Source organism: Dipodomys ordii, unplaced genomic scaffold (assembly GCF_000151885.1).
Source record: "Dipodomys ordii isolate 6190 unplaced genomic scaffold, Dord_2.0 Scaffold205, whole genome shotgun sequence".
Classification (NCBI taxonomy): Eukaryota; Metazoa; Chordata; class Mammalia; order Rodentia; family Heteromyidae; genus Dipodomys; species Dipodomys ordii.
The window spans coordinates 738,024-760,043 of record NW_012267421.1 but is presented as its reverse complement, the minus strand read 5'-3'; the positions used below and the strand labels follow the sequence as shown (position 1 = coordinate 760,043).

The following is a 22,020-nucleotide window of genomic DNA, read 5'->3' as shown; positions in this document are numbered from 1 at the left end:
TCTGCTCTGGGCTCCAAAAAGCCAGAGAAGAAGCCCCAAGCCATTGCCCTAGAGATGGAGCGCTCTAGGATGGGTCCAAGTGTTTCCCTAGGGTCTGTTTCAAGCCCTCACCACCACCCCTACTTCCACAGGGGGCAGGTCTGGATCAGACAAGCTGGTCTGCTGAGGGTGACTACCAGTTCTAGCCAGCACAGCCTCCTGGCCCAGCCCCAGCCACCACCAGCCTGCCCACTGCTTACTGACAACTCCTCTCCTTACTGAATGTCTGATGGCAAAGAGGTTCTGGGCAGCTCTGTGCCAGCAGCACAGATGCCCTTGGGGAGCAGAAACACTCTGCAGATTGGGCCTCAGTGGCAAAGATGGAGAGATTCCCCACCCGGATGAAGACCAGGGGCCGCATGGCAATTGTGCAACCAGCCTCCCCTCCCCAGTGCAGGGAGCCTTGCAGAGCACTGCAGACAGAGCATTTATCCCAGCTGCTCCCTGATGAGTCCCACCTCCCTGCTAAATGCCAGTACCTTACCTCCCCATTCAGGAAGCAGTACAGCACGGCCACCACGAAGCCCTGGGGAAAGAGGATAGTACACCTGAGAGGCCCTTCTGCAATGCAGTGTTCACCCGCAATGCTAGGAGGGTGGGGGGACACCTGGATACAGAAAACTACACGCCGGGTAGGGGACAGCAGGGATCTAGAGTCCTGTGCTGTATAGGGGACATCTGCCCACCCTAAAGAGTATACCCAGGGAACCAGATCAATCTAGTCCCCACTGGTGCCCCAAGGCCTTGCATCACAAATCTCCTTAGTCAAACCATTCCTGCAAGCATTATGCCCACCTTTGGTCTTTCCCATTGCTGACAGGAAGTGCACTTTAAACACCCAGAACAGACTCTCAACTAGTGCCCAGGCTCCTGAGGGGGAGAAGACCACGCAGGATGGAGACACCTGAATTGTATTTGTTCAGCACCATTGCCCTTGTCCCCTGCCCTTCCCCCTCAGCCCTTCCTCCTCGGCTCTCCCTGACCAGACACTTCTGTATGTAGCAGAGCAAGGACCACGCACCCAGTAAGACCTCAGCTACTCCCCCTCTACAGCAGAGGTAGCACTAAGACTTTCCTGATGCCTCTGGTCTGCTCCCCACATTCCCTGGTCCCTTCCTTCTCAGCCTGAAAGATGGGAGACTTGGGTTCTGATTCAGGGGTCAGAACTTCACCTATACAACTCTGAGCCTCACGAAGCTAAGTGCCAAGTAAAATGGTCTTGAATAAAAATAGGGGCAGATGTACAGGTCATTCACACAGGAAGCTCAGAAGACACCAAGGGGATCTGTCCCTCTGGTCCACCCCCTTCTCTCTGTCTCTGTCCATCACTCACCTCCTCGCCCCCTCACCACTCACCTGCTAGCCTGTGCATCTGTCCAGCTCTTTCAACTCTATGTGGCCAGGCCCTAAGCAGGATCTCTGAGGAACCAGGAACCCCAACTGGGGTAAAGCCAAAGTCCATCCTCCATGGGGTACAGTCCAGCAGGCCAAAGCCAGGATGTGGACACCAGGGCTCTCAAAACCACCCCATCCATCGTCCCAGGTTGCTGCAGAGTTGCAACCTCCATCACTCCAAGAAGCCTGCCTCAGGCCTCAGATATGGTGACAGCCTGACATTAGTGTCTCCTTAGACCTCAGGATCCAGACACAGTAACAGCCTGACATTAGTGTCAGACAGGGCTGCCCCAGTGCACTCGTAGTCTAGGATTCATTTCAGAACAGAAGCACCAAAGCCCTTAGGCACAGTGCTCACAGTTCCCCCAACCAGCTGCAGGCCCAAGCTCAGGCCTCAGGCCCAGTCAGCTCCAAAGATTGTGCCTCCAGGGCATCATGCCTACCTGAAAGGAACCCAAGCCCAACTCGAACACAAGTCTTTCCCTCTTGCTGACATTCTCTGGAGAGAAGGCGAAGACCGTGTAGTGTATTCCAAACAGAGGGATGAGCAACAGGGTAGACCGGGCCAGCCGCCTGTTAGGAGAAAGCAAGGCATCTGCTCTGGGTGCTGCCAGAGTTGAGGGCCAGAGGTGTGGAGGGCAGAGAGCCCAGCATCAACCCCTGGCTTTCCCTAGTTCCCGTTCCCAGATCTGCTCTCCCAGTATAGTGCAAGAAGCTTCAAAGAGCAGTTCACTGACCAGAGAAGTCACTGACCAAAGCAAGGCTTCAGGGCCAGTGTCCTGCAGAGCCACTTAGAAACAGAGGCAGGATCTATAAGGCTCTCTTGGACAGTGTGCACAATACACTGGGAAATGAAGGCAGGGAAAGCATAGGATGAGGCTGGAGTCTCCAAGCCAAACTTCTCACCCTGGAAGGAAGCCCTGTATATGACTGCCCTTGAGAGCCAGAATCAGAGGTTTTCTGAGTCCAATGCTAGCTGGGGACACTGGCTGCCAATGGTAGGCTGTGCTGATGACAGAGAGGGGATATGGGTGGGCCTCAGAGACAGACTTGGGAAGGGCTCTGGACAGAACTGTCTCTGGACACAGCCTAGCTCTACCTGGACAGGTGAAGCTGCTACCCAGGCACCTGGCCAGAAGAAGAGAAGGCATTTGCTCTGAAGTGGGGCAGGCCTCATTCCCCAGGCTAGCAAGAGTGGGGTACAGCCCTATTCTAAGGGCTCAGCACATAGAAGCCACAGTGAGAGCATTGGAGAACACACATTCTGGGCCTGCTCTGCAGGGAGCAAGTGCTCCCTGGGCTTTCCAGAGAAGGATGTTATTACCCACCCTAGCACTCTGGCTCCCCGTGCGCCTTCCAGAGTGGTCCAGCCCTGCACTGCAGACATTGCCTCTCAGCTCTACCCTGCCCTGCACTGCTGACATCACCCCTCTGCTGTGCCCTTCCCTGAACTGCAGACATCGCCCCTTGGCTATGCCCGGTCCTGCAGACATTGCCCTTTGGTTGTTCCCTGCACTGCACTTCTGATATCACTCCTCTGCTGTGCCCAGCCTGTCTCCTCTGAACTGCCAGTCTCACCCACTGCTGGCATAGCTTAGCCCTTGGCAATGGACGGTGGGTCATTGGTGTCCATTTGATTGGGGGCAACATTGTGTGTCTCTCCCACCAAGCCTTCCTGTGGGAGACTATTCTATAAATGTGGGGTTCTAGATTTCTAGAAATGTCAAAGCCTTGGAGTCTGTGACACACCCCGGTGTGCTCCAGGTGGCATGGCACTCGGTGTTCTGGCTTCTAAGGAGGTGGAAAGAGACAGAAAGGGGAAGGTGGCCTTCAGAAGGAGGCTCAGCCCAGAAGGAGGGCCTGCATGCTGGCCACCCCTGCCTTATTCTGCTCAAAGCAACAGGTTCTATAGGTCCCAACAGGATCTGAGCAGTCCCTGCTGGGAGCCCACGTGCACCTCCTTGGAGCAGCGTCTGCTCCTGGCCTTTCTCTCCTCTGCCCTCCCTGACGAGGCCCTAAAGGCAGGGAGATGCCTGCTTATCTGTGGCCAGCACAGCCAAGCACAGGGCAGACACCAGGAATGTCTGCTCCATGGAGGAGTCAGTGAGCCACATGGACATGAGAATATAGAGTCCTTAAAACTGAACATCTTCTGGGCACCTGGACCGCTGGGCACCAGGGCCAGGCACAGAAGGCAGAAGAGGATCTGTGAACAGAATGAGAGTTGGAAGAGCAGAGGGGAAGGGCTGGAAGTGATGGTGCCTAGGTGCTAGGGCTCTGCAGGTCTGGCCTAAAGGCAACTTTAAAGCAGAGGCTTACAGAGGAGGAGATCAGGAAGGGGTACAGCTCTGAGACCGTCCAAGCCCTCCCTCCCATCTTCTTCTCCTTCAGATCTGGGTCCTTATTCCTGCAATCTGAAGAGGGTCCTTGGCAATGAAGATGCCAGACCTCTCCAGCATCCTCAGGGGCATTAAGCCAGGTTCAGAGGGAGAAGCTGGGGCCTTCCAGGCACAGCTCGTCCTCCTCCTAGGAGGCAGGTGATGAGTGTACCCAGATACCCCACGGTATGGCCCAGAGGCTGCTCCTGAGCCCCCACCAGACCTGCAGTGACCCCACACAGGCAGGGATGCCAGCTGGTGACCCCAGCACCTGGGAACACAGACTGTGAGCTTTACACTTGGTCTCATGGGTCCAAAGAAAGTGACACAAGGACCTTCTCCCCTAAGGAGCCAGCACGAGGAAGACAGCCTTAAAATGCCACAAAGAGCTTCCAGTGGTGGGGGCTGAGCAATTAAAGCAGGCCTCACCAGGATGTGAATCAGGCAGAAGCCAATACTCTAGTCAGAGATGATCTGGAGCACAGGGCTTAGGACCCCTGGCCTCAAATCCTGGCAGTTGGGTGGCCTTGAGTGAGTCACTTCACCTCCCTTGTAAAATAGAGACAAAGGCCCCACCTCATAGGACCCTGGTAAAGTCCCACACAAAGTGTTCTGTGTGCTGCCCCCTGCAGGAAGGAAGGAAGGAGGCCCCTGACTTCTGCAGGGGGTACGAAGGGCTGCTTCTACAGATTCAAGCTCTGAGAGATAGTTTGTAGCTACAAAAACTGAAGTCCAGGGAAGCAAGGAATCTGAGAAGGCCATGTAAGAGGCGGCAGACACCCTGCCTCTTCTCCCTGTTGGTCCAGGCAGGCCCCAGATGCTCCTGCAATGCCAAGGCCTGTCCCCATCCCCTGCCCACCCCACCCCCCATACACAAGACTGCAGAGGACTCACAAAACACACAACATCCACATGCAACAGTGGGACAGGGCGGGTTCAGAGGCAGAGTGGCCTCCATGCTCCTCCAGCCTGGCAGGACGCAAGCTTGAGGCAGCAGCAGCATGCGTCCCCCTCCCGGCCACAACTCCCGGCCACAGCCATGGCCACGCACACTTACAGAGTAATGGTGGACAGTTCTGACATCTTGCAAGAGTGCTGCTGAGCCCGCTGTGGCTTGCAGTAGCATTTCTGCACGCAGCTGCTGGGTGTGACAAGATTAGCACTTCTGTCAGCTGGGCCATTGGGCAGAAACAAAACCAAGGAGGGATTTGGGGAGACCCAGGGTGGGCAGAGAAGCTGAAGGGATGGAGAGAGGGCCAGGACAGTCATGGTTATCTTGGAAATGGAGTCTCTAAGAATTTCTGTCCAGGCTTACTTTGAACTGTGATCCTCCGGAGCTTAGCCTCTTTGAGTAGCTAGGATAATAGGCATGAGTTTAGGCATCAAGCCAAAAGGTCGTTTTTGTATGCACACAGAGATAGAGGCAATTAAGGATGCTTTGCTCACTGATTAAAAGAATGTGGTTGGGTTTACAGGAATGGCTGGTTAGTCCATCATCTCCATTCCCATATTTTAAGAGGTGGCCAATGACTCTTCAGCCCCAGCTGGATGGATGGTGGATACAAGGGTACATGTCTCTGCTTGCAGCCTGGACGGCATGCCAATACCCAACCTGAACTCTATATCCTGAGATTCCTCCTCTTTCTTTAGCTCCAAAGTGTGCCTGCCCTTCCTGGACCTGAGACATTTCTACAGTAAACGCAGGTGCCTCTGACTTTGTAAAAGACTTCTTAGAAGTGTTCGTAAGACCTGTAAGTGACAAGTTTGCCTGGAAGGGTGAGCAGGGGAGCAAGAGTCAAGGGAGAGTTCTCAGGGAAAGTGAATCCAGGGAAAAAAGAAAAGCAGCCCCCACAACACCACCACCACTCCCCAGGCCTCCCTGTGACCCAAAGGGAGACAAGCTGCAAAGCAATCAACCAGCCGGTGGCAGAGCAGCAGAGCCAGGAACCCAGGAGCGTGAGAAAGACCAAGATGCGAGAGTCTCAGGACAATTAGAGAAAGGGAAAGGAGGCTCCATCCACAGGAAGAGAGGGGCCTGGGGCTGCGGAGGTCAGCTCTGAGCTGGTTCTGAGGGAAGACAAGAACCTCAGACAAGGGGGTCGGGTGCAGCTGCCTAAAAAGCAGTCTAAATCAGAGGCAGGAGCCCCCTGCTCCCCTTGAAGCCTCTCTCTGCAAATCACAGAGCCTTGGCTTCCAGGCCCAGCTCTGGGACAACTGTGCTGTGTGCCTGGGGAAGGTCGAAGCCATGCTGAGCCTAGCCACTCCCATCTATCCCCAGGGATCCAGCACAAGGTTTCTATAGTGACCAAATGCCATGAATACTTCTGTGGCCAGGCACACTCTCTAGGAAGCACCCAGCAAGACTGAGGCTTATGGAGGCCCTTGGCACGCACACACCACCACCTTCAACTCTGATCCTGAGATCTGCAAACGGCTGAACCCCTGGTGGTCCACAGAATACAAATCCCACTGGGAGCTCCAGGGGCTAGGATGTTGTACACCCCAGAGCCCCGCCCCATCCCCAGGAAGTACTCCCTGGAGCTTTAGCACTCTACCTGCAGCATGAGGCTCCATAGATCCTGTGAGCTTCCCTGCCCACCCCCAAGTCTGCCTCAGGGAGCTCTGGACCAGTAGCTCTGTGTTCTCTTACCATGGGGAGCCAGGCCACTGACTTGCTATGTGATCTTAGGTGATGTCATTGCCCCGAGCTGGGCTTCAGTTTCTCCATCTTCAAAATGAGGGTGATGACACCTACCACCTCCCCTGACAGGACCTGCAGGGATGGCTTGTGGCAGGTGCAATGGAAGATAGAAGATGAACAGTTGGACTGTGGGCAGAGGCCCTGGCTCCATTCCCCTGAAGCTTAATTTTCCAGGCTTAAGAGGTGGCTGCCAGTGCTTATCTCCCAGAGAAAGTCTGCAAGGTGGGGCTGCACAGGTCCATCACCTAAAAACCTCCATCCTCCCATTTCATAATTGGAGGGCTTCATGGCAGTGCATAGGGAAACCTTGGTCCTCAAGCAGTGGCTGCCCCGCCCTGCCCTGCCTGTACCAGAAGTCAGCCCTGCTGCCCCAGGCTGAAATTTCCCTGCTAACTTCTGCCCACATTCAAGTCTCCCTGAGCCCTGATACAGCCCCTGAACCCACGGCTGGCCAGTCATTCTACCAAGAGTGTCAGGCAGGTGCGATGAGGGCAAGCTGGGCACCGCTGGCCCCTGCAGGGCCCAACACCCCAGTGGGTGCTTCTGAGTCATGGTGGTCTATGGAAAGAAGACAAGCCCTTATTATCTGAGCAGCTGGAACCAACCTACAGGAAAGGGGGTGAATGCTGGTCTGAGGGCACAGGCAGGGGGTCCTCTCGGGCTTTCTTGGGGACTCCCAGGCTTAAGTTTGTTCTGGAAACAGAGGAAAAAACCAGAGAACTGTTGTGGGACAACCTGGGAGCCCATGCACGGCCCTGGGGTCTCCCTTTCCCACCACATCTGCCATCTCCAGCCTCCCACCCCCAGGCTCTGCCCTCCTCCCCATGCAGATGCAGCCCCTCCCTCCTCAGGCCAACTCCCCTGCACTGGCACTTCAACACTTCCACATAGGGCTGAAGGCCACTAGGGTCTCTTCTTCCAGGAGGCCTAAGTCATGTGCTAGGTCAGTCCCAGCTTTCAGCATGGAGAACTTGAGGCCAGAGAGGGAGTTGTGAGCAAGTCTGGGCACATGGCTACCCACACCACAGCTATAGTTCCCTCCCTCCTGCAGGCTGGGGGGCGGGGTCTATCTCACAACACCTCACTCAGCAATCCAGACTCACTGGGTGTTGGTGGGTATGGATAGGCACCAATCAGTGGAGAGTGCTTCCAGGTGTTCCTGGTTCCTACCTAATGTTCCCTGTCCCTATCAGGTATTCTCAGTGTCAATCAAGTATTCTTGGTTCCCATCAACTGTTCTGGATCCTTATCAAGTGTTCTTGGTCCCTATCAAGTGTTCTGGGTCCCTATCAAGTGTTCTCACTTGTATCAAATGTTCTCAGTCCCTATCCAGTGTTCTTGGTTCCTATCAAATGTTCTCAGTTTCTGTCAAGTATTCTGGGCCTCTATCAAGTGTTGTCGGCTTCTATGAAGTGTTGTAGGTCCCTATCAAGGGTTCTTGGTTGCTAGCATTACTGGATTATTTGCCAACAGGGTCTCCCAATCCCTGGAAACACCCAGGCATGTGGCTAAATTCAACAAATCAAGCTGGTCTCTTATCTAACCTCAGCCTCCACCTTGCTTACATACTTATACATCTGAATTTTTCATCTCTGGAACTTAAGACCAGCAGACATTTGGCTTTCTGTATATAACAGACTATACTACCCAGAATAGGATGTCCAAGCTGACTAAATGTAACCAGCTTTGTTTTGACCAAGGCTGAGTCCCTATATGTGTGTCCTTGGAAATGCTGGGAGGGGGGTAGAAAGCGAGTTAGAAGACCCCAGCCAGGGAAGAAGTCCTGGGGTCTTCAGAAGACAAAACAAACCCGCCCTAGAAGGAGAGGAGACTGAAGCCAGAAGAGTTCCAGAGAGTTCCAGGGTTCCAGTCTGTCTGAGCTGCCCCCAGGACCAAATACCAGAGGAGACTGTCAGTGAAGAACCAGACCAAAATCAACAGGAGAAACTGAATCTGGACACAAAGATATAGGTTCATAGTTCACTGGGCAGTGAACTGAGGGAGAGCTGGGCCCTCTTTTGTGATTCTCTGAGATGTGGAAAGAGACTCCATCTCTGTAGGGCAGGGCAGGTAGTGGCAGAGGGCTGTCCCAACCAACACATCCTGATTTTCATTAATGTAACAATTTCCTACCATGGAATAGACACATAGAAAAGAAGGATGGTAAAAACTTACAAAAGCATAGGAAAATGGACAGTATATTGAGAAAAAGAAATCCATCATTTCCAATGTATGACTGTAAAGGCAGAGAAAATGTGGTAAACTGCCCAGATGCTAGGCTAACTGTCCCCATCACTACTCACCTCCAGCCCCCTTGGGATTGGAGAGGTATCCAGGCTGGCCAGGCTGGCCAGGCAGGCCAAGAGCAAGCTCCACTTCCCCCAGGGTTCCCTAAGGAGCCCAAGGAAGGACCAGGGTCTTCATCACTAAACGATCCAACCCTCCTCCCACCTATCCCCAGAGAGTGGCTAGGGGACTAGGGAAGGCTCTTCCAGGGCCTCACTGCCACCCAACTCATTCTTCCTGGACAGACATCAAGATGTTAGGGTGTCTGATGAAGACAGAACCAGGCACTAAGTATTCTGTGAGAATCCCACAGCTCCTGTCAAGCTGCAAGAGCCACCTGTGGTACATCTCCAGCCAGCCACATGGAGCCACCAGCCTTCCCCCTCAGCATCCTGGCTGGGGATGCTCTAGTTCTGGAGAACAGTAAAGTGAAGAGCAAGCTCCAGTTCTAAAGGCCAGCAAGATGAGGGGAGGCTCCAATTTTGGAGGACAGCAACATGAGGGGACGTACTCTGTCTGATTTCAAGATGGGAAGGGAGGGGCACATCCTGTGGGAACAAGCTTCTAGAGTCAACTCCAAACATACTATTTATGAATCTAATGGCTGTTGAAGTGGAGAACGCCTCATGGTAAGAGATGTCCTTAAACCCAATATCCACAAATGAAGCAGACATCCCTCAGTCTGAGGAGGAGGGAGCTAAGGAAGTGGGAGGTGAAGCTGGCCTAAAGGAAAAGTGAAGGAGAGAATGAATCCTCTTCCAGCCTACCCCAGTGAGGACACCACCCAACTGACAGGTCAATGGCCCTCATGGGCATCTACACAATGGGCGGGGTGGGGCCCTGTCAGGCATCTATGTACCCAATGGTGCTCACAAGCTTCCCACAGAACCAGTATCCCCAAAGGAAACACATCTCCAAACAATCAAGTCCCTAGTTACCCTAGGGACTGTGATGTTTTCCACTTTAATTTTTCAAGAGTCCCACAAGCTCTGTCATCTCTTTCTCTTTGCCATTCCCCTTCCATGCAATGGATGAGAAGCTTCTGGATTGGCTGGAATTTGGGAGGGTCTGGGAAGGACAACTCTATTTCAGAGGCACTTTAATCAGGAAGCTAGCGCATCCAGTCAGCAAGGCCCACACCTCATCCTGCCTGGGAGCCTCATGTGGGACCCTCAAGGCAGTCAGAAATGGCTTCACACGGTGGTACTTACAAGTAGATGCTGGATTCGTTGCCACCCATGTCTGGAGACTGAAGTTTCTGCACAAGGATGACGATGATGCCAATGAAAAGCACAAAATTAACCTGTAGAGCAAAGAGCAGTAGGTGGAAATGACTGTGGGCAAGGCTCCCCCTGGCAATTTATTCCCCAGGACACTCAAGATCCTACCCAGATTTATAATTCAAGATGGCAGCATCTTGATGGCAGCCTCATATACCCCATCTCAGGCTCCTCCAGAGCCATGGAAGTAAAGGACCAAAGGTCCCCAGGAATACAAAGACTGTCATGCATAATCCAGACAAGTGAGCAGTTTCTGGAAAGAGAAAGAAAGTAGGACTGGGGTGATAGAAAAGCCAAAACTTGAAAGAGAAGAAGAGGCAACCTCAGAGGTAACAGCCTCTTCTGGAAAACCTTCTCCAAGTTCATCTGAGCATAGTCATGTACACCTATAATCCTAGCACTTCGAGCTTGAGGTGCACATGTATTTGAGGAGAAGCATGTGTTTGAGGCAAGCCTGAGCTACACAACCATACTTTGTCTAATAAAAACAGAAAGAAACTCCAAGATCAGAGTCACGACGTGGGGGGAGGCAGTGGGGACAGGCAGAGGCTTTGCTAATTGCACGCTGCAGCACTTGCCTGCTCCAGAGATCTGACACAAAGGCTTTCTCAACAAAGTGGGAAGCTGTGTGTAGAGAAGGAGAGGCAGAGGCTGGGAGCAAATAAATAGAAACCAAACAAGGAACAACACAAGACTGCACGGGGATGGCTTTGGGGTGCAGCCAAAGCCATCCTTAGAGAAAAAGACTGAGAACCTAAAGCCAATCTAACTAAAAAAATAATAGCTGCTGAAAAATAACAAACCCAGGAAAAGCTCACCACAAATTCAACATATACAAGAAGGAAATGAGCACAGGTAAAAAGTCCTAAGAAAGAAATTGGACAAAATAAGAGCCTTGATCCATGAAAATATTTAATGTTGGTTTCATTCCTTTGTTTCTTTAGACCTTCAGACAGGTGACACATACTTCCTCCTCTGTCCTTCTTGTTCCCTGCTACATGTCTGCAATTAGCTCAGCAAGTGCTTCTCAATCCAAAAGGAGAAAATACGATTCAACAAATTTAGGGGTGAGAAAGAGGACAAGAGATATGTTTTACATCGTAAGAGAATGTGGAGCTGACCAAAAATCTCAGTTGAAGCAACAGCCTTGGAAATTTTAAAAGTACTCAAAGATATATGCATTAAAAGGCATCAGGCCAGAATAATTTTGTGAACTTCAAAAGAAGAGATGCTGCTTAATTGTTTCAGAGCAAATCAAAAGACAATCTCTGTTTACCTAAAAGGGTAACAAAATCCAGCTAACAAACAAAAAACCCAGACAAGAAAAGCCAGGCATAGCACTGCATGCCTATAATAAGCCCAGCATGAGAAGGAACCAGGTTACACACTGTCTCAAAAAAAATAAATTAAAAGCAAGGATAACACCACACACACACACACACACACACACACACACACACACACACACACACACACACACACACACACACACACACACACACACACACAGCATTTAGGAAGATCAATGCAAAAACTTTAAGCAACCTATTAGTAAGTAATTTAGCAAGGTACTAAAAGAGCAAACAGATCATAGTGACAAAGATTTCATCCAAGGAATGCACACAAAAAAAACTACAAATATTTGTCATAATATGAGTTGAAACTGTAAGTTTCCATTGTCCCCTAGAAGGCAGCAAATAGTTTGGTGCAGAAACATCAGCAAAGACAGAACTATTAGAAGTTAGCGTCCTGTACTTGGGCCACAGAGGGCAATTTTCCATCTTCAAAAATGTTAAATACATGCATCTTTGTCCCTGAAATCCCACTTGCAAAAGTTTCTTCTAAAGATATAGACACACATGCTCAAGGCTAGGTACAAATGCATTCCATGTGGCACTGTTCACAGTGAAATAACTGAAATATTGTAAATGTTGATCACTAAAGAGTGTGACCATGTCAGTGAGTGTATCCAGGACACAACTGATAAAAGTCAGTATTTCTGCTTGACTTTAAAAAACAAAACAAAAAAAACATAGGCACCAGTGTCTCATGCCTGTAATCTTGACTATTCAGAAGACTGAGATCTGAGGACCCAGGATTGAAGCAGCCCAGGCAGGAAAATTCTTGGAGACTTATCTCTAACTAACCAGCAAAAGGCCAGAAGTAGAGCTGTGGCTCAAGAAGTAGAGTGCTAGCCTTTAACACAAAAGCTCAGGGACAGCACCCACACTCTGAGTTCAAGCCCATGATTGGGCTAAAAAATACTAAAACCAGCCAGGAAGGGAGACTTTCCCAATACAGTGCAGAGTAACTGCCAAACACCAAAGTCAAAACAGGAACAAAAGGGACAAATGTTGGAAAGGAAGGGCAAAAACTGTTTTTATTTAAGGGTTATATAATTTTCTGCAGAGAAATCCCATGTGAAGCACATTAAAAGGGGTAAGAACTAGTAAGAAATTTCAGGAACATACTGAAGCAAAGAACAAAAAACAAAAGCCAATAATTTACCTAAACATTTGCAGTAACCCATCCGAAAATACAATGAAAGAATGTCCTTAGACCCGATACAAGCCCAAACTGGGGGACTTCCTAGATGTAAACCTAACAAGAACAAGGAAGTAAGCGTAAAAATGTCCCAAAGGCATTCAGTGAGGAAGTGTGTACCTCTATTAATTCCAGCATCACAGGAAGTGGGGATGGGAAGACTACAGCTCAAAGCCAGCCTGCGCTAAAGTTAGCCAGGCTCTAGTTCAGAATGCAAGCTGAGTGTGATGGCTTATGCCTATAACCCCAGCTAGGCAGTGGGTAAAGGATCATGATCCAAGGCTGGTTCTGAATGTAAAGTCTGAGATTCGATCTGAAAAATCATACAGGTAGTACCTATGCCCCGATAGGGGAGGAGCTGAGCCATCTGTCTATCCATGTTGCAGGATACGATGCCACATGAGGAGAAGAAAGCCAGTCTGTGCTGACCATTCCAGCTCCCTCCTTCCATGCCCTTCTGCCCAGGTCCATTTCTAACCCTCTTCTTTGACCCACGGACACTCACCATGATAGAGCCAACCACAGGGCCTTTGATCACCCACCACAGAGCTGTGCTATCATTCATATCCCAGCAGCTGAAAGATGGGCAGAGAGAAGAGAGTCATGTTCAGGGGTCAGCCCAGGCATCTTCAGAACACTGCCCAGCTAGCTGGGGTCTGTTCCGTCTTCCATCCAGCTCCTGAGGAGGGGCTGGCTTTCCTAGGTGAGCTCTGTGTGCTGCAGAGGCCAGGCCCTGGCTGTACAGCCTTTCATCTGGTCACCCTTTCCCTCCACTCCTCTGTGAAGTCGTGGGGTCCTTGGTCTCCCCTGTGGACCAGAAGCCCTTGAGATATGGCCCCACCCTCAACCTTACTCCCCATTGCCCAAGAGAAAAACAGATTCTCTGAACAGCCAGGTCAGAGAAATCTCAGAAATCTTGTTCATCTTGCTGGCTTCCCTGCTGAGATGCCTAAGACCCACATGGGGCCAGGATTCAGCTGGTACCAGGACGGAGCTTCCATGGGGACCTGAGTCTAGAGAGGTGGCCAGGCAGTTCCTGTGAGGCAGTTCCAGGCAGTCCTCCTGGGGGAAGGCCCCAGGGTTACACTCACCCCGTGTCATCGAAGTAGAACCTCAGAGTGGCCCACACCGTCACGCACACAGTAGGAGTTCCTGAGAAAACAAGCAAAGGGCCTGGGTCCCCTAGCACTGAGAGTTCCTGGGCCCTCACTATCCCTCACACTCAGGCTTTCTGCAAGGTGTGCACCTCCCATTCTCAGCTGGGGACAGGACTTGTGCTGCCTCGTTGCTTGGCAGAGTTTCTAGGGTAGAGCTTCTGCCCATGGTGACCCCCATGGGCATTGAAACAAAGGGGTGCAGCTAAGACAGGTGGCCATCAAATCAGGCAGAGCTCCGTTCTCAGCTGCACCCCCTGGAGCCAGGACCAACACCTCAGATGGGCCTCAAGCCAGAACCCATGCTGGGCAGTGGTAACTTACCCCAGCCAATGATTATGTACCAGTAGAAGTATCTCCTCTCTGGGAAAAAGGTTTCCACCAGCAGCGTGAAGAGGTACAGTCCCTCGATGAACAGCCAGAAGTAGTTGGACACCACGCAGTAGTGAAAGAAAACCATGACAGCCTTACAGGCCACCTGCAGGGCAACAGATCAGGAGGGGTAAGTTCTTGCCTGTCTCCAGGCAAACCCAGGCAATCAGGCCCTGCAGGACAGAGGCAAGGCCTGGGGCCCCTCACTTCCCACCTGCTCATGCACCAACACCATGAACACCTGAGGATTCAATGCTCCTGGATGGCAGACCTGATTCTGCAGCATCCTATGAATTGAAGTTTCTCAGAGAGGCAAAACAGACAAGCATGAAAGAGCAGACACAGGGCACCAGGCCCCTCTGCCCCACCAGGGTAGCCTGAGATCCCTAAAGAAGGCTCCTTGTGAAATGAAGAGCTGGATCCCTCACAGGTAGAGGGGAAAATACCCTGGTCCCCAGAAATCTCTTCTCAGAGGGACTTTAAGCATACCCTCCCAGCCAGACCCTGGACTCCACACTGCTCTGTGGAAAAGACCACAGCCAGTGACCAGTGAATGACAGCGAGGTCTGTGGAAAGACCACAGATAATGATCAGGTGAATGATAGGGGCCACACAGCTGGCTAACAACTAAGACCCCTCTGACCCTTAGTTTCCTCCTTGGTGAAGTGAACCTTAAATCCCTGCCTGACCTTCCTGGAATGTGCTCCCAGTACAAGACCTAGTATGAGAGAAGGAATGTGTCTGGGGTGACATCACATGTGGTCTACTAATGACTGCCTGGTGACTTTGCTCAGGCTTCCTCGATCATTGGAACAGCAAATATAGGGAGACTGGGGCTGCTGGGGGAGGGAGGTAAGGGAGTAAATGGTCTGTCTGCAGGAGTCCCTGGGAATAGAGGTCCTGTCTATAGGGGTCCCGGGGGGTGTAGGATCCGGGAGTGTAGGCAGCATCCCTGAGGTCCCAGGCTCACTCACGGTGGAGATGAAGCAGTGATTGCTGTCCTGCTCAGCATACAGGATCCAGTCCTTGATGAAGACAGAGATGGCCCTCAGCATGAAGGACACAAACAGGTTCATGTGGATGAAGTTCCGGGTGCAATGCAGCTTCCTAGGTGATGGCCAGGGAGGAAGAAGACTTGACCCCAAGCCTCTGCGGTGCCACTGCCCCCCCTCAGCCTCAAGTCCATAGCTTCCACACCGGAAGTTCCACTCGGAACTGCTTGGAGTCCACTCATGGCTCATCTCAATAAGGTGCCCACCTCGCTCAACAAACCCCTTTCTTGTCTTTCCACCCTCATTGGCTTCCAGCTCCCTTCTGCAGCTTCTGTCTATGTAGAACAGGAAGATCAAAGCAAGCAAGGCAGGTGTCCTGCCCAGCCTCCACCTGGCTGTGTGACCCTGGATAGGTCAGTTGCTCTCACAGAAGTCAGATTTCCACCTGCCATGCTAGAGGTCAGGGGACCTTCCAAGGGCTGACACAGGGGCTGGGTTCTAAGCACACTTGCTGGAACATTTTGGGGATCTCACCGGAAACGGCACAGGATGACCATGGCAGTGGTAAGGGTTACAAGGGAGGTGCTGTAGCCGACCGTGTAGAGGGCCTTCACCGAAAGGTAGTAATAGTCCTGGGGAACACAGGATAAGGTTCTGTGCAGGGCCTGCTGTAGGCCACCAGCCACCACATGGGGACAGACATGGGCCCCCAGGACCTGTACCCAGCCTCCAAGCCAGGCTTGCCCATCTCCAGGCCCAGGTCCCCCTCCCTCAGCCCTGCCTCCCAAAGCCCCTTCTACTGGCAGCTGGTAGAGCTGCTTAGTCTCCTCTGCATAGGGCCTGTGGTCTGGCATTCTGTGCATGCTCAGTACATACTGAGCATGTTGAAGGAAAGTGTGCTGATTAGTGAGAATAGAGAGTAGCTGAGCCTGGGGAAGGGTTCAGGAAGCCCCATACCCCAGAATTAATCCCTCAATTTCTGGGAAAGCCAATGACAGCAGCCAAGGTGTGGGGAACCCATAGTTGGTGGCACCTCAGGGCTTCTCAGCCCCAGTGGGGTAGATAAACATCCTACTCTTTCTGGCTTGGTATACAGCAGGAACTCCAGACCACTGTCTATATACAGCAGGAACTTATGGAGGACAGGTGTTGACATTTACCTGGTCCCCAGTCTCAGGCTCATAGTCATCAAACCCACAAGCATCAAAGTAATGTGGGAAGGGCTCAGACCAGCCATCCTCTGTGCAGTTCCGGCTCACCACTCCTGCATCTGTGTCGACAGGAAAACTCCAGTAAGGCACTAGGTTTGAAAGACTAAAGAGAACCCTGAAACTCATTTGCAAAACACCTTCATAAGTAGCCTAGGGCCCTGCTGGGAGGCTCAAGGGTCAGTGATTCTGAACCTGGAGCTCAACCTTCACTAAGGTTCTAGAGGTAGAGGAGCAAAGGGCAGGCGTAGCCCTTAACCAGGGCAAAGTTCTGAGCCTGTGCTTCTAACATGCCTGCATCCCTTCTAGAAAATTCCCAAATGTTCACCAAGAAAGAGAGAGAGGCCTCCCAAGCCCTAGCTCAGCACATCATGCAGTGTGCAGACCAACCTCTGTGCTAACCATGACTGCAGACTGCTGACCCTCACCCCCCAGGCCAGAGACTTTCACCAGGGCTCTGGGATCCAGGGTGAGCCCACAAACCATGAAGGTTACAGCAAGGCTGGGTCCCTGGCAGCTCTTGAGCCCAGCCACTGCAGACAAGATTTCCCATCAGAAAACCTGTGAGTCATGTGGCTGGCCTGTTGGATTGACAGGCGCAGACTCCCACTCACCCACCCAGTGCAACATTGTTGACATGCATGTTCAGGTTTTCTTAAGTTTTGCCTTTCAGAGTTTGGTGGTCTTTTTCCTGTCACTAATATGTCTTAATTTTCTTTTGCGTTCCAGCCCATTTTGTGGAAACGAGAGGAGGGTAACTATGGGCCACTAAAAGGCAGGCACTGCTGCCCCATAGTTCAGGCTGGTTCTTGCTGTTCGAGGGGCAGTTTTAGCCTCTGAAGATTGCTATGCCATTCTCCTTCAATGGGCCTTTAAAAGGGAACGTCTCTCATATCCAAAGGAGAGGGTAGACAGGCCCTGATAGACATCTAGCTTCCAGGCACTTCCCACCTCTCCACTCAGGGGAGGCTCATCTTCTCACAAGAAATTGAGTTGAACAGGAGACGCATGCCTAAAGCGGGAGGAGGAGCTTGCACACATGCTACTGAACAACCTGTCCCCTCAGTGACAGAGGATGCTTCTGGGGAGCTCATGGAAGAGACAAAACACAAGGCAGGCAGGGGGTTGGGGGACATAGGATAGGAGGGGAGGGGAAGACTCTCTGCCTTTCCAATCTGCCTCCTCTCTTCGCTGAGACAGAAGATTGAAGGCCAGATGTCCTCATCCAAGAGAGTCGCAAACAGACTTCCTGGGGCAAGCAGGAAGAGGAGAGACCCTGCCAGGCAAGAGAGTTCTGCAGGAGAGGAGAGCCTGGTTCCCATTGCTTCTACCAGGGCACAGACTGGGGAGGCAGTGAGCAGGCCCAGGAATAAGGAAGGAGCTCGCTGCTGCCCTCCCACAGCTTCATGCCAGGTTGGCCCTCTTTCCAGGGAATCTGCCCCCGGGGGGCTGCCACTGGCAACCTCTGTCCCAGTCCTCCGGAAGTCCTAGGAGCCTGCACCTCGGCTGAGTTCCCCCCTCTCCCCTCTCCCCGCCCCTCCTACCCCTCATTTCCTCTCTGCCCTACCCACGAAGCCAGCTGGAAGAGAAAAGAAATGCTGCTTTGAAAACATTTTTTTTAAGTGTCCTACAGAGAAAAGCCATTTCCTTTCTTTTATTTTCTCCTTTCTTTTTTTCTTTTTATAACCCAGTGTGGGCTCAGGAAAGTATAAACGTTTTGTTCCCAGACCTGCTCTATAGAATGTTGCTCTGACAGAAATCATCAGGCTGTCAAAACCCTCAAGTGAAGCCCTGGCTTCAGGAGACAGTTTTGTCCTGGCAACTCTGAGGAGCATAGAATTTCAGGGTAGTGGTCCCCAAAGTGGGCATCCTCCCCAGAGCGGGCCCCCCCACCCACTCTGGGAGCCTGGCTAGCTGGGCACACTCAGACCCTACCCAGACTCACTGAATCAGAGCCCACGGTGAGGCCCAGCCTCTGTGTGCTAGCAAGCCTATGGGGCTCTGTGGCACAGGCAACAGGTGTGTTCTACCTCTGGGGGTTCAGATTCATCAGGGACCACAGAACTCAGGGACCCCTTACTAGGGGTCTGCAAGGGATTTCCTAAATACTCAGCTTTTCTGACGTCGTTCTACCTGTGCATTCAAGTATGTTTTTCATGGACATAACCTGTAGCTCTATCAGGGAGCACACAGCTGCAGAAGGCAGAGCCCAGCCTACAAGGGAAGTCTGGAAGCCTCCAGCCACCCAGACCATCTCCCACATCTGAGAGGACTAAGGGGTCAGAGCCAGCAAAACCCAACACCTGCAAAAACACTGACTGGACATGTATCATAATGCTTGGTTAATGGGCTTGCTGCCTTGCTCTTTGTTTACCTGCCAGGGCTAAGCCTTCTCTTGGTATGGAGAGGCTGGACTTGGGTCAAAGGAAGCCCCCCACAAATAGCCACTCCCCCTCTGACATTTGGGCCTCCCAGCACCATCTCACTAGGGCTGAGGGTGTGTGGTGCTCAGGATGGTCTGCAACTCCATCGCACGCTGGTGAGAGCTGCCATGGCCACTACCAGGAGGATGGAAGAGACCACAGGTGAGGAGGAAAGGGGGAATAGAAAACAACAAAGAACAACGTGGGTCCAAGGCCTGGGATTTCTTTGGCACTCAACACTCTACCTCAGCTCTAAGCCTGTTCCTCATCAAAGGGAACCCAGGATACCAAAGTCTATCCCCAATTCCCTCCTCTCTCTCTCTACTCTCCATTCCCATTTATTCCCTGTCCATGTCACTCTGGATACCCCCTTCCTATCCAAGACCAATCTCTATTCCCATTCACACCAAGTCCATGCTTCTCTGGCAACAAACCCACATTTCCTCTCAACCTAAAATCTTGTTTCCACCACCTCCATGCCCTGGCCTCTTCAGAGTTCAGCTGTGCACCATGCCACCAGGTCCCTCCGTTCTCTTGCTCACTGAATACACAGTCTAGCTTCTCAGCCATTGATGTCTATGCCCAGTGAAGACCTACATGTGTGCATGCACATGCACTCTGCAGACAAGCAGACACATGTTCTAACCCTGTACCAGTGACTTTCGATCTCTGAATAAGTCAAGGGCTGTGTCCCTCTTCCTAAGCCCCGCTGCCAGGAGTATTAAGTTGGTTTGAAGAAAGGGAGGAGGGACAGATAGGACCCCTGAGGAACCTGGCCAGCTACTCCACCCGCCCCTGGGGCCTCCTGAGGCTGAGCTCCTGCTGGATGGACAAATGGACAGTAATCTGTCCTCACCAAGGTTCCTCTTACCGAAGGCTTCCGTCTCCCAGACTGCAGCAGAGAAAAAGAGACAGAATGTAGAGGTGAGCAGAGGTTGGAGTTGGGGTCTGTTCTTAGTTACCACTTCTTCCCCCTCCCCATCCCAAAACTCTGAGGAGAGCCCTGCTGGGCCCATCAGGCAGAGCAGACCTCTACCTCCACTTCCAGAGCACAGAGCTGTGTTCCAGGAGGAGGGGGAAGAGGGGAGAAAAGGGAGAAGGAAGAGGAAGGAGAAGGGGGAAAGGGAGAGAATGGGGAGGAGGGAAAGGGAGAAGAGGGGTAAGGGGAAGAAAGTCCCCACTTCGCCAGCATCTCCAAAACCCCACAGAGCCAACACTGCTGCCTGACTTCCTGGGAACTGAGAAAGCAAATGGGAAGTCGCACTCCCTCCCTCCCTTCCAGGAGGAGGGCAACTCTCTCCAGTCAGCCTGTGAACAGAGGTGCTAAAGACTCTGCCTTAATGAGCCATTAGGAACAGGTGTAAATAACATTTCTGGCACTGGCGGAAGGAGGGGCAGAGGAAGGGCCTGTAAAGGAAATCTTACTTTACTGTGAATTCATTTTGTCTTTTGTGGTGGCTGTGGTTGAAAAGAAGCAATCTTGGCAGGGAATCTGACCAAGAGTAGATGCTCAACAAATCTTAAATAAATGGCTGAATGAAAGCAACTCACACAGAAGTGATTAAGTTAGTGTGTAAAAGACTGCTTTAGGAAAGAGCTGAATGACAGGCAGCTACTGGGCCACAGTACCTCCATTCATGGGGCCTCTCTCCAGCACTTCCCTACCAATCTCTTCCAAAATTGCTCAGTCCCCATGCCCTGGGGCTGAGAGAGCTAGGAAGTCACCCACCTTCTGGGCTGGCAGGAGGTCTGAGAAGTAGCAGTAGTGGGTAGCAAAGCAGGGTAAGGTCTTGAGATGGAAGAACAGAGACAGAAGCCTGTGACCCAACACCTGCCACTGTCTTTCCCCATGCTTCCTTCAGGTCCCTTTCCCTAGAGGCTGGAGTATGAGGTGTCGATGTGAATTTGCTCCCAGTGCTTCTTAGACTCTGACAGGATGACCCGCTCATGGGTCTGGAACCATCAGTGATCCCTGCCTTTGGGCAGAGCATCTTGCATCCACCATGCAGCTCAGCTCTGTGCCTACCCCACAGGCTCCTAAATCTTTCTCTGGACCTCCTCCCTTCATCATTTCAGTAGCATCTGGAGACCCCAAAGGCAGACATGCTCAAAGTCAGCTCCTCAAGGGCTACCCCCACCAGGATTCTCACAAGAAGATGTCATTGTTGTAAATCTGTTGCCAAGCCAGCATCCAGGGTCACAAACTACAGCTAGGAGTCCCTGGAGAACAAAACCACCAGTGCCTCCTATCTTGGGCCCTTACAGACACCTCACAGCCGTCAGTGATCAAGAAAATGCTTTGTTTGCCAACAAGTATGTTGGCCAGCCACACTCCTATGTATCCGAGGACATCTGATCATGTGTTCCTGTTATCTGTCCACAATCTTATTCATCTGAGGATGTCTGAGTATGTGTGCCTGTCATTTGTGTGTCCTCTAATGGCAGCTAACACTAACTATGCAACATGAGTCTAGTCCTAGGTTGAGAGTCCACATGTGGACATCATTCTATCCAGAGACCTCTGGGAGGAAGCCACCATGCCACATTCCCATCTGGTAGACTAGACCAGGGACTTGGGGTACAAGAGTGAACAGGAGATCTGGCCCCCATTCCATGCCTGAGGGTGTAGCTCAGAGGATCATAGCAATGCTCACATGAGCCTAAGTTACGTCCCATCTCTAGCACACATGCTCTGGAGCAGGGGCTCCACCTCCCATCTCCAGCACACTCCCTCTGGAGCAGGGGCTCCTGACCATCTGTCTCAGGAGGGTCCGATCCCCAGGATCGGATTGGTGAGTAGCTCATCCTAGGGCCTGGGCCAAATCTGAGTCCAGGTTGGCCCAGAGCAACCAGAGAGACACTCGGCTACCTACCTTGGTCTGGGTTGAAGATTCGAAAGAGATCAGGGCAGGTGACCAGGACAATCTCTCCTACGTGGGCAGGCTTCCAACACGTGATGTTGTCCCACATGCCAGGGCAGCCTACAGGGAGACAATCATGGTACACACATATACCATATGCCCATATACACACATATGCCATGCCCAGTCATTGGTATGTGACACACATGTCCACAGATGTAGGCATCCATACACACTGCATTTGTGTTCATGCATGTACTATGCATGCACATACTTACCATATACCCTACATGCATCACATGTGCTTCATGCCTGCATCCTATGCACCCCACACACATATGCTTATATATGTGCTTTACACATACCATGCATGTACACTCACACATG

At 51.8% G+C, this 22,020-nt stretch overlaps 1 protein-coding gene across 4 annotated transcripts in view; it reads right to left on the bottom strand.

Annotated features, from left to right (window-relative positions):
- Adcyap1r1 (adenylate cyclase activating polypeptide 1 (pituitary) receptor type I) overlaps window positions 1-22,020 on the bottom strand; it is a 34,879-nt gene that overhangs the window by 1,089 nt on the left and 11,770 nt on the right. Inside the window, exons 3-15 of one of the 4 annotated variants that reach the window (XM_013035138.1) lie at window positions 21,646-21,753; window positions 19,605-19,664; window positions 18,079-18,081; window positions 16,302-16,411; window positions 15,676-15,773; window positions 15,124-15,256; window positions 14,102-14,255; window positions 13,715-13,775; window positions 13,129-13,198; window positions 10,011-10,102; window positions 4,870-4,953; window positions 1,878-2,007; window positions 524-565 (exon numbers count right to left, since the gene is read on the bottom strand). In XM_013035138.1, coding sequence (XP_012890592.1) covers window positions 524-565; window positions 1,878-2,007; window positions 4,870-4,953; window positions 10,011-10,102; window positions 13,129-13,198; window positions 13,715-13,775; window positions 14,102-14,255; window positions 15,124-15,256; window positions 15,676-15,773; window positions 16,302-16,411; window positions 18,079-18,081; window positions 19,605-19,664; window positions 21,646-21,753 — 1,145 coding nt within the window. The remainder of the gene's footprint in view (window positions 1-523; window positions 566-1,877; window positions 2,008-4,869; window positions 4,954-10,010; window positions 10,103-13,128; window positions 13,199-13,714; window positions 13,776-14,101; window positions 14,256-15,123; window positions 15,257-15,675; window positions 15,774-16,301; window positions 16,412-18,078; window positions 18,082-19,604; window positions 19,665-21,645; window positions 21,754-22,020) is intronic. The other 3 variants (XM_013035139.1, XM_013035140.1, XM_013035141.1) reach the window with 3 other exon arrangements.